The 10,795-nt window shown below is 36.4% G+C and overlaps 1 protein-coding gene across 1 annotated transcript; it reads left to right on the forward strand.

Annotated features, from left to right (window-relative positions):
• Positions 1-440: 440 nt before the first annotated feature.
• LOC143893139 (ras-related protein RIC1-like) lies at positions 441-8,532 on the forward strand. The gene is made up of 8 exons (XM_077398131.1): positions 441-599; positions 2,150-2,222; positions 5,624-5,671; positions 5,767-5,814; positions 5,899-5,970; positions 6,067-6,222; positions 6,989-7,092; positions 8,155-8,532. Exons 1-8 carry the CDS (start codon positions 586-588, stop codon positions 8,249-8,251), a joined length of 612 nt encoding a protein of 203 aa, XP_077254246.1. The 5' UTR covers positions 441-585; the 3' UTR covers positions 8,252-8,532.
• The last annotated feature ends 2,263 nt before the right edge of the window (positions 8,533-10,795 follow it).

The raw sequence follows: 10,795 nt of genomic DNA on the forward strand, positions 1-10,795 counted from the left end.
GGGATTTCCTAAGGTCCATCGCAAAAGGCTTTTCGCGGCAGGTTTGTCGCACGTCAGACCAGCCACGTCATCGCAAAAAGCCGCCGGTCTGTCGGCTGGTCTGAAGTGCGAGAGACCAGCCGCGAAAAGCCTTTTACGATGGACGCTAGCAATTCCCTAATTAATAATAATAAAAATAAGGGAAGTGATACATTCGCCCCATTTTTTATTTGGGACAGCCCCTTCTAGTATATTTAGGACGAAAATTCTTTCGCCCCCCGTACGATTATGCGCCCCTTTGTTAACTGATTTGACGTCAAAAAGCATTAAAGTCTGCCCCCAATTCACGTTAAAAGCGGGGCGTATAATCCTATAGGGGGCGAAATAATCTTCTCCCAGTATTTAAGGGGCTATAAAATTGCTGACTGGAAATTCCTCAAGACTTTGGTGACGAAGCATTCTAAGATTGAAACCCGTGACTTGTCTATAAATACGCTTTCAACCCCCCCTCTCTCATTTGGAACGAGATCGTTAATTTTTTCCATTATTTTGTCTCGTTTTTTGTTTTTACGAAGAGGAAAGTTAGGGTTTCGATTTATCAAAGTTATGAATCCCGAGTAGTAAGTTTATTCACTTTGATTTCCCCTCCTTTTCTGAAATTTTTGGTTGTTTTTCATGGTTAGGGCTTTTTCTTGTATGGATTTGTTCTTATTGTTTAAATTTTATTATATTGAATAATTTCTTGAATTTGCGTAATCCGGCAACGTATGATGCCCTATCTCTATTTGTAGGATCTGGATCTTGCGAATTGTTGTATGGTGTGATTTTCTTTTTTATTGTCATTTTTTTTTTTTTTTGTATCTTGTTGTTATGAGGATTTTGAATCAGTATTGTGTGATTTAATAAGTCCAAATTGTAGGATTTGAATCAGAATCATGTGATTTTAACCTATGTAGTTCACCCCCTTAGCCTATCTCATATGATTTTTTTTTATTTGACATAGAAGGTCTTTTTGTTATTTGGGTTATCATTTTGTTATGAATACATCCCAGTGGGTTCTTAATTGTTGTCTAGACGTCTCCACTTTTATATGGATAAAAGAAGAAAAAAAATTCTTTGTTCATAGGTTGCACACAATATTTAGTTTTGGATCTCCTCTATAAGTTCTCAGTTATGCAACTGAAAATGGAATTTCTTCACATAAAAGCAATTTCTCCATTTCGGTTTCATATTCCTGTGCATATTATCTTTCAATACCTAGGTAGTTTTTTTTTTTTTTTTTGAATGGTTCAATAACTGGGTAATATGATTGGAACAAAATAATTCTTGACCGAGCGTTTATTGGAACGAAATATTACCCTATCTCTTGATTGGTGGTTAATGATCTGTAAAAGCATTGTCATTCAGTGCAGTATCTACTGAATGATTGGAACTACAATGTCCATGAGCTGAAAACATTTCTGTTTGAATTATCTGTGCCCAAGGATTTTAACATTATTATCCAGTGATTGTAGTTTCTGGAGTTTTTTATGGATATTTTCACTTTCAATAGCCCAACTAAACTACAACTTGATTCTCAGTGCTTGCTTTAGAATTCATAATTTCTTTTATCTGGTGGTCTAGCAGAGAAGCTATATGCACTTTGCAATTTTGTTGCTGATCATCATGTACGTGGGAATATGTTTTCCTGCTTGACGATTGTTATTGTTGCATTTATGCACATGTTTTATACCAGTCTGATTGTTCTCTTGGCATGGACAAGAATTTCTTAGTGGGAAATGAGTGCATAGACACACCGTACTTGCCTTTGACTGCATAGCCACATCTTATTTGCTTTTGAAATCATGTTTCCTTTTGCATTTCTATTAGTTTTTATCCAACTCCAAATGGGATTTGATTGTTATTTCTCCTCTAGGCACTTGGTGTGATGCTTAAATAGCACTTTTGTATGTTAAGACTTAAGATGATACAGTTTATTATTGTAGTTAGCGCAGAAAAAGCTTTTGCATGTTACAGTCAAGGCTTTTCCATTATAAATAAAATAAAATAAAAAGATTTGTATAACAGAAAGACTGACATGGGATTTCCCATAGGTTTTTGTAAGTAATTATGGTTTTTTACGTGCATAAAATGTATGAAGGGGAAGTTCTGATGAATTGTTGTCTTGCAGTGACTATCTTTTCAAGCTGTTACTTATTGGAGATTCTGGTGTTGGCAAGTCATGCATTCTGTTAAGATTTGCGGTAAGATTAATGTTCACATATGTTTTCCCTCTAAGATGCTGATTGGGTTTATCATTTAGGAAAAAAAAAAGATGCTGATTGGGTGGTTGCTCGTTTTTATGGTTTTTGTTTTCCTTGAAACATGGTGTTCAATGAATAATGGAAGCATCTGAGTCCAGATTTGGAAGCTGCAATGGAAATGAATCAAGTTAAAATCTCAACTTAGAAAATTTATTAATAATGGGTTTAGTCTCAAGTGGGGGTCACAGGTTACTAAAAATGGAGATGAGCTTCATATTTGTTAAATTTGTTCAGGGTGAAAAATTCAAAAAAACTATGGAGATAAGAGGAAAACAACGAATATAAAAGGAAAAAAAATATATATATGTAATTTGGGAAATAATATAGGCACAACCGCACAACCATGTTTTGATAACAGGTGCAAACTCACTTGTGCTATATGCTTAACTAGCTGTTATAATTCCCAAAAACCGTCGGCAACCTTTGGCAGCTGGTTAAAGCATATGGGACATGCTGAGTTCATGCCTATTTTCAAAATATGATTGTGCCTATGTCATTTGCCTATGTTATGAATGTAAAGGATTTGTTGGATATATTCTAATGGTACCATTTCATGAATTGTTGAAGTTAGGTACATGGACAAGGGGCATGCATTCGTTTTAAATTTATAAATTGTAGGAATAGTTCATATATATTCTATTCAAACATAGGTGAAAGGCTAGAATCTGTTTGGTATTTATTTGCTGTTGCTAATGTGGCTGACGACAAATGAAGAGTCATATGCGTTTATATATGTTTTAAAATACTCAAGCCCCCTTTTAATGTAGTTGTTTTAATGAGGACAAGGAAAATGAAAGGGTGCACTAAAAATGATGAGAGGGGTCCATCGGAGGTGATAGTGAGAATCTTACAGTTTTACATCTTTACCACAAGGCTTATTCATTTGTGCTTATATGTGATTATATCAAATTGGCTATGCTTTTGCATCGTTTCTCGTAAATGTATTGAGGACTCGCTCAATATTATTGTGGTCAAAGTTTGCTTTGAAATAGATTTGAGGCATGTTGTAGCCTACAAGCCACTTCTAAATTGTATTGAGTTTAAGCTTTCAGCAGTAGGGCATGACTTTCATCTCTTTAAGCATATTGGTGCAGCATAGAACAAAATCACATAATGAAAATTTCTTTATTTGATATTCATCCTTTCTCTTCCAATTTCTGGTTTGAATGAAACTTGAATATCTACTGTATCAATTCCCTCATGGTTGGAGAAATTTTGGCTCCTGCGAATTGATAACCTTCACAGACTGTCTTCAAGTTTTGAACAAAGATAGTGGAGATCCTTTCACTAAATGAGATATTAGAGTAGAGCTCCATAAGTTTCTTCATAAATCCTCCATACATATACTTTAGAAATTTATTTATGTATTTTCATCTTTATTGAGGAATCTATTAAAAAGCCTTGATTCTTGCAGCACTAAATTATTGAAATTGAATTAAAAAAAAAGGGCAACCCAGTTCACGAGGCTCCTGCCATTGCGGGATCTGGGTAGGGCTAGATGTACGCAGCCTTACCTCTGCTTTGCAGAGAGGCTGTTATCCGTGAGCCGGTGACCACCAGGTCACAATGGAGCAACCTTACCGTTGCGCCAAGGCTCGCCCTCTAAATTATTGAAATTGAATGTAACTCATAAAATTAATAATGAATCTCAATTTTCAGTATAGTCGCCATCCTTCTTTTGATATATCTTGCTTATCGAAATTTTCTTATAGATCCTCTTGTTTGTCGTAAATCATCATATTCATCTAATCACTCTTCATAAAACTCGGAATCATTCATCTCCTCTTCTAGATACTCATTTTAGTACGGGTCATGAATTTCTTCTGGAAATTCTTTACACCTTTCTACATCTTTACTGTCAAGTTGGATGCAGTCAAACTCCTTTTCTGTTTCATATGATCCATCCTTTTTTTTAGCACAGAACATAACAGAGAACATGATCTTGGATAGGATAGAATGGAAGAAAATGATCCAAGTAGAAGAACCCAACTAGTGCCAGGATTAGAGCCAGGTAGATTCCTTTCACCTTCTTCATGAAATTTTTCGAAAGGATTCATTTAGCCGACCCCAACTAGTTTTGGACAAAGGCTTTGTTGAGTTGAGTTGAGTTGAGTTCTTGAGCTTGTTTCCCATAAACTAGAAACTCCTCCATGCTGATTTCCAACAAATTGAACCTTGTTTTCACCTCCCGGCGGCGTTGGGGCTTGAGTTCCAACTTGGACAACTTCCAGCTGATTAGTGGAATTATCTAAAAGTTTATCGTCCTCCGGCAGTGTGGCCCTAGTGAATCCTTGTTGCAAGAGTTGAATCTTATGCATAACTCGATCTATCTATCTTGTCAAAGTGTATCTACTTGTCTTGTCAGGACATCAATAGTTTTTAGACTGTGTTTGATACTCCATGTCCATTTGCCTCCACCAAAATTTACATGACGACGATTCCTTTCGGTCATGTTACCAAATACCAGTCCTAAATTGAACTTGCTTTTATGCCAATTATGGTGCAGCATGAATAGAATAATAATGAAAAATCTAGGCCATGTCTGGCTGCCAGGAATTTTTTTTTATGATACATTAGCATCTTGAAGTGGTAAGAGACGGGTGGGGCAGGTGGGAGGAGGAGAGATTTGAGAGGGCACTATTGAGATGAGGGTGAGAAGTGGCTAAAAATCAGGAAAAAGTCGATCCTATTTTTAGTAGAGTTTTTTTTTTTCTGATTTATAGGCACTTCTTACCACTTGGAGATGCTAGTGTCCTGATTTTTAGCCACTTCACCCTCATCTGCACTTGGAGACACCGAAAAAAAATTCATAGTAGCCAAACATGTGCCCTATGTCTGCTCACAAAGCGCGAAGAGTCTTTGATCAAATTCGTGGGCGTTCCTATGAGGAAACACTTATGCTAATGAAATTTCTTTCTTTGATGGTGATCCTTCTCCAAATTTCTGTCACGTGAATCTGATGTTATGATAAACATAGCAACCTTTAGGAAGCCTTCTTTCAGTAGAAAGTTGTTTGTCTCCAATGCAAAATATGCTAAGTGCCTCCAATGCAAAATATGCTAAGTGTAGGATTGGCCCTGCAGTAGGCAATCTACTATCGGAAGCTCCTCTCTCCTCTCTGGCATGCTTCAGACTGTGTATTGATTTTGAGCAGATTTTTCCATTTTCAAGACTACCGTTCCCTATCTTTTATTGAATATGATCAGCTTTTTTGGTTATTCACCATTTCTCAAAAAATGATCATATTTTTTGGTCTTGCATGAGTTTTTTTTTTTATTGCGGTCCAATAATATATGAGTTTAAATCTGTAAATGTCGGTTTCGTTGGGGTTTCATGTGCAGGATGATTCTTATGTGGAAAGTTACATCAGCACCATTGGTGTCGATTTTGTAAGTATAATATATGATCATATGTTATCAAAGTACCTATTTTCTCATATTGTGACTAATGTTTGCCAACTCGTTTTATATCTCTTTGCCTCTAGAAAATTCGCACAGTAGAGCAAGATGGGAAGACCATGAAACTTCAAATTGTAAGTAACAATTTTGTTAATTTCCAATATCAAAATATAAGCATTTTGTATTCCTGATAGTCAAACAACACTTCTTGTGGTTAGTGGGATACGGCCGGGCAGGAACGTTTCCGGACAATTACAAGCAGTTACTATCGTGGTGCACACGGCATTATTGTAAGTGAAGTCTCTCTTTTTTTGCGCTTTGGTATATCCACACACTTAATATTGATGTGAAAAGTATCACAATGCATTTTTGGTCTTCATTGGCAGATTGTTTATGATGTTACTGACCAAGAAAGTTTCAACAACGTCAAGCAATGGCTCAATGAGATTGACCGTTATGCAAGTGAAAATGTGAACAAGCTTTTGGTTGGAAACAAATCTGACATGACTGATAATAAAGTTGTTTCTTCTGAAACTGCCCAGGTAATTGTGTTGTTTATGCTGCATTGTTGTTGTTTTTTGTATGGTTGCAATTTCACTAAAAGAGAAAAGGGAAGACCAAGATTGTCAAACCACAAAGGACAAATACAAGTCACCGAGAGAATCAAGAGATACAATAAAATAGAAACAAAGATCGGGGGGAGGAAATCAAACATCTCCAACTCTTGCTTCCCCACTTTATCTTTTGCTAGTCTGTTTGCTACACTATTAGCGAACCTTCTAGTATGATTAAATGTGATAGATGACCCTTCCACTCGATCTTGAATCTCGTCAAAGAATTGGGAAAATCTCCAAGGAGGGACAATTGATCCATTAAGTCATCGGATAACATTCATGGAGTCCCTCCACAATAACCTTATCTATGCAATTTTTATCCAAACACTTTAGACCCTGGTGTATGGCTCTAACCTCAGCCTCACTAGCATCTACAATCCCAATAGGGCCTGAAAAGGCCCAAACGACATTGCCACTTGAATCTCTTAAGACCCCTCCTATGCCTGCTAGACCAGGGTTACCCATTCTAGAGCCATCAAAGTTTAGTTTAAGCAAACCATTCACAGGATGGACACCTTTCTACACGATAGCATACCTCCTTCTAGCCCTCTGATGCTGCTTTGTGTTGTTTTCTTTTTTCTGGTACTCTTATATTGCCACATCCATCAAATATATTAAGATCATTGAATTCACCTTATACTGTTTTTAAACTGATACAATTTGTCTGCATGAATTATATTTGTTGTATCTAAAGGCATTTGCAGATGAGATTGGGATTCCTTTCTTGGAAACAAGTGCCAAGAATGCTACCAATGTGGAGCAAGCATTCATGACTATGGCTGCTGAGATAAAAAACCGGTGAGTTCTCCCCATTGATCTTTCAGACTTGGAAGTGAGCTTTTATGGTTTTGAATTATTATACTGTTTACATGTCTGCAATGGGTTTCAATCGAGCAATAGCATTCCAATCTTTAACCTAAAGCCCTGTTTGGATCGCATGAAAAACATTTCCTGCAGAAGTTTTTTTCCTAGGAATTTTTTTTGTTTCCACAATTTAGAGGAAAATGATGTGGCTATGCCACTTGTTTAGAGAGCATGGTTTTAAATTTCGAAACCGAAATCAAAATCGGGTATAACCGAAACGGTAGAAAATTTTGACCTAAAGTTAAGGAATTTCACCCAAAAAACTCGATTTTTTCCATTATTTAAAACTTTCCTGAAATTTCGGCCGAAATTTTGTATGAAATAAAATATTATTTTATTTGATTTCATCGGATTTCGGCCGAAATTTCGGTTTTGGTGAGGATCGAAACGCTTTCCGAAACCGAAATTTGAAACCATGTTAGAGAGATGTCGTTCTAAATTGAAGTCTCTCTAAATAAAACTTGAACTGCGATGGTTCAAGTTACATTTTTTTTCATGTGTAATCAAACAATGGAAAAACAAGAAATTCTGGAAAAGTTTTTTTTCTTTTCCAGACTTTTCTAGAAAATCCATCCAATCCAAAAATGGCCTAAAGGAAAGCAAGCTTGTGAAAACTCGAAATAAACTTGATATTATACCCTGATTTTCAATGTTAGGCACGGTACAAGAAGGATCAAATTACATTTGTTTATACGGATTCCAGTAAGGTGGAAAAAAATAAAGTGGCAAGCAACTACACACTAAAGATTCCTTAATCCTAGGCATTGTATTTCTATAACGTACCCTAAGGAACCTCAACTGAATATTATGTATGACATTAAAATTAACATACCCACAAACAACCACGATAGTTAATGTCGACAATAATAATTTCTTTGTTCTTCGACCTGGAGGTCGGAGGTTCGATTCCAGCTTACCTATCAGAAAAAAAGGAGTGGCATGCCCATATCAGAACTACAAAAGTTGACCGAATCACTTTGTTTCCTATTGTTGTAGGATGGTGAGTCAGCCCGCAATGAACGCCAGCAGACCAGCAACAGTGCAAATGCGGGGGCAGCCCGTTGTTCAGAAGGCCCCCTGTTGTTCCACTTGAATGGACCCTTCTCCTCACTCACAGATTTGGGGACCTGGGTCCGATAGAGATATGTTAAGAGTGGCAAGTCATGGTGACCAACGCAATGGAGCTAGGGGTTCAGTCCATCAACCTTTATGTGTATATAAAAAAAAAAAAAAAAAACGAGACACGCGCCTGGTAAGTGTGAGTACGCACACCTTTAAATTGAATTCAAATTGTCTATAGCTCGTGACTAGAACCGACTGAAAACTATGATTTGTTTCCCAAATGTTAGTAATTGATGATATTTGTTTTCAAAATCTTTAGGTCTTATTGATCTTATTCTGTTGTTTACACATTGAAATTATGTCTTTATTTTGGTCACTTGCACTCTGAGCAGATTCAATTTCATGTTAAAAGGCTTGATGTCCTCAACTGACTCTCTCCACACCCTTTCATATCAAAACCCAAATCCCCAGATTTTTGAAATGCTCTTCAAGGAGGGAAATTATCTACTGTGAAGCATGTCTGGCAATCTTTTGCCGTAACCATTGGAACAAAAGATGGGTCAAGATACTAAAAGTTGTCGACCCAAGTCGTTGATTTATAAGTAAATAACATGATTGTGGGGCAATCTTTGCCCCCTCAAGTTTGCTATTAACATTTACTGGTATAGTTTGAGCATCACAACTAACTGATGAAACATGAAAGCACCATGTCATCAAATAAAGAATGAATTTTTAGGAAGCCAAAATAATGGTCTAGAACTAACCGTACCACTGAGAATAGTTGTTCTCTCTGTGCTCTAATCCTATGCCGACTATTAGAACATACATATTAGAACTAATCAGAACCTTAAAAATAACTCTCTTGAATCATATGCAATATCGACTACTTTCAACTCTGATCTTATAAATACTGATTTCAGTGTGTATTCTTCAAATCCGACAAGGCATGTATTCTCTTTTCTGTCTCTCTTGTCTCTTTGAGGGAAGAAAAAAATCTTGAAACTGGAAATTAAAAAAGGCAAAAAGGATCAAACAAAACCTAGAGAAAAGACAATGAAAAAGATCAAATAGAATTAGAGAGCAAGCTTGATGGATCCGGAAGAGAAAACTGCCCAAATCCTTAGAAAATAGCAACTTTTAAAAAAAAAAATAGCTGCAAAAATAATGGGAAGAAGTACAGACCTTCAGAGTTAATTATACCAGATAATGGCTAGCACTTCCGCCCTGTTTGGATTGCAGGAATTTTCTGGAAAGGTTTGGAAAAAAGAAAAACTCTTTTCCAAAACTAAGGGGATGTTTGGATACGCGGATTTTAGAATCCAAGTTTTTATTTCGAAAACAGTGTAAAAGAGGATTCATAATCAAGCTGCTGCATGCTGTCCTTACAGCGTTTCTTGGATTTTAAGTAAGAAAACCAGGTTTTAGAAATCTCATGATGGGGGAGAGGTTTCTAAAACCTAGTTTTCTTACTTAAAATCCAAGAAATGCTGCCAAGATAGCATGCAACAGCTTGATCATGAACCATCTTTTACACTGTTTTCAAACTAAAAACCTGGATTCTAAAATCTGTGTATCCAAAAAGTCCGCCGTTTGGATACGCGTATTTTAGAATCCTGGATTTTCTCAAAATTGTAGTCGGGAGATGAGAAGAAGGAGAGCAGCCGTCGTTTTCTGATTTCTAGCCCTTCTTTCCGACAGCAAGAGAGCTGGCGATCGTCCCATGTTTCCAGGTTTTAGAAATCGCAGGATGTAGGAGATATTTCTAAAACCTGGTTTTCTTGCTTAAAATCCAAGAAACGCTGCCAAGACAGCATACCAGCAGCTTGATCATGACCCTCATTTACACTGCATTCAAACTAAAACCTGGATTCTAAAATCCGCGTGTCCAAACGGCCCCTAAATGTTTTAGCAGTGTTTGATCACGTGTGAAAAAAAGTGACTTCAACCCATAGTTTTAAATTTCGGATTTCGATCAATACTGAAACCAAAATGCACCGAAACCGAATTTCCAAAAATTTACCAAATATCGGTTGAAATTTCATTAAAATATTATTATTTTTTATTATTTTACCGAATTTCGGCCGAAATGTGTACCGAAACCGAAATTTAAAACCATGCTTCAACCCCGTAGTTAAAGTTTTTTTTGACAGGGACCTTTAATTTATAATATTTTTTTCCCTACAATTTATCTCTCCAAATTATGGAAGTAAAAAAAAATTCCTAGGAAACATTTTTCCTTACAAATGTTTTTACTTCAATCTAAACAGGGCATTAATATACAAAGTAGCTTATAATAGAAGGAATCAAGGAAATTGATACGGAGACCGAGAGTACCACCGAGCATGGGACCTACAATGAGAATATGCCATTTCTACAAAAAAAAAAAAAAAAAACTTTTTGTTGATTTTCCTAAATTTTTCTACCATCAATTAAGCGAAAAAAAGGTGGAAAATATCCATTAGGTATCCGATCCATCGCTTCAAGTGAAAGCCCATTTATTGACGGTTAGGATCATTCCATTGCCACTACATTTGGGCAGTGGGCTAATTTCCAGTTATGATGGAGATTACCATAT

This window comes from Tasmannia lanceolata, unplaced genomic scaffold (assembly GCF_043159265.1).
Source record: "Tasmannia lanceolata isolate RefF3 unplaced genomic scaffold, GAP_Taslan_0.1 ptg000015l, whole genome shotgun sequence".
NCBI classification, from domain to species: domain Eukaryota; kingdom Viridiplantae; phylum Streptophyta; class Magnoliopsida; order Canellales; family Winteraceae; genus Tasmannia; species Tasmannia lanceolata.

Coding starts and splice junctions, on each gene's coding strand:
- LOC143893139 (XM_077398131.1), top strand. Junction 5,815..5,898: donor AGACCATGAAACTTCAAATT/GTAAGTAACAAT, acceptor TCTTGTGGTTAG/TGGGATACGGCCGGGCAGGA. Junction 6,223..6,988: donor TTTCTTCTGAAACTGCCCAG/GTAATTGTGTTG, acceptor TTGTATCTAAAG/GCATTTGCAGATGAGATTGG.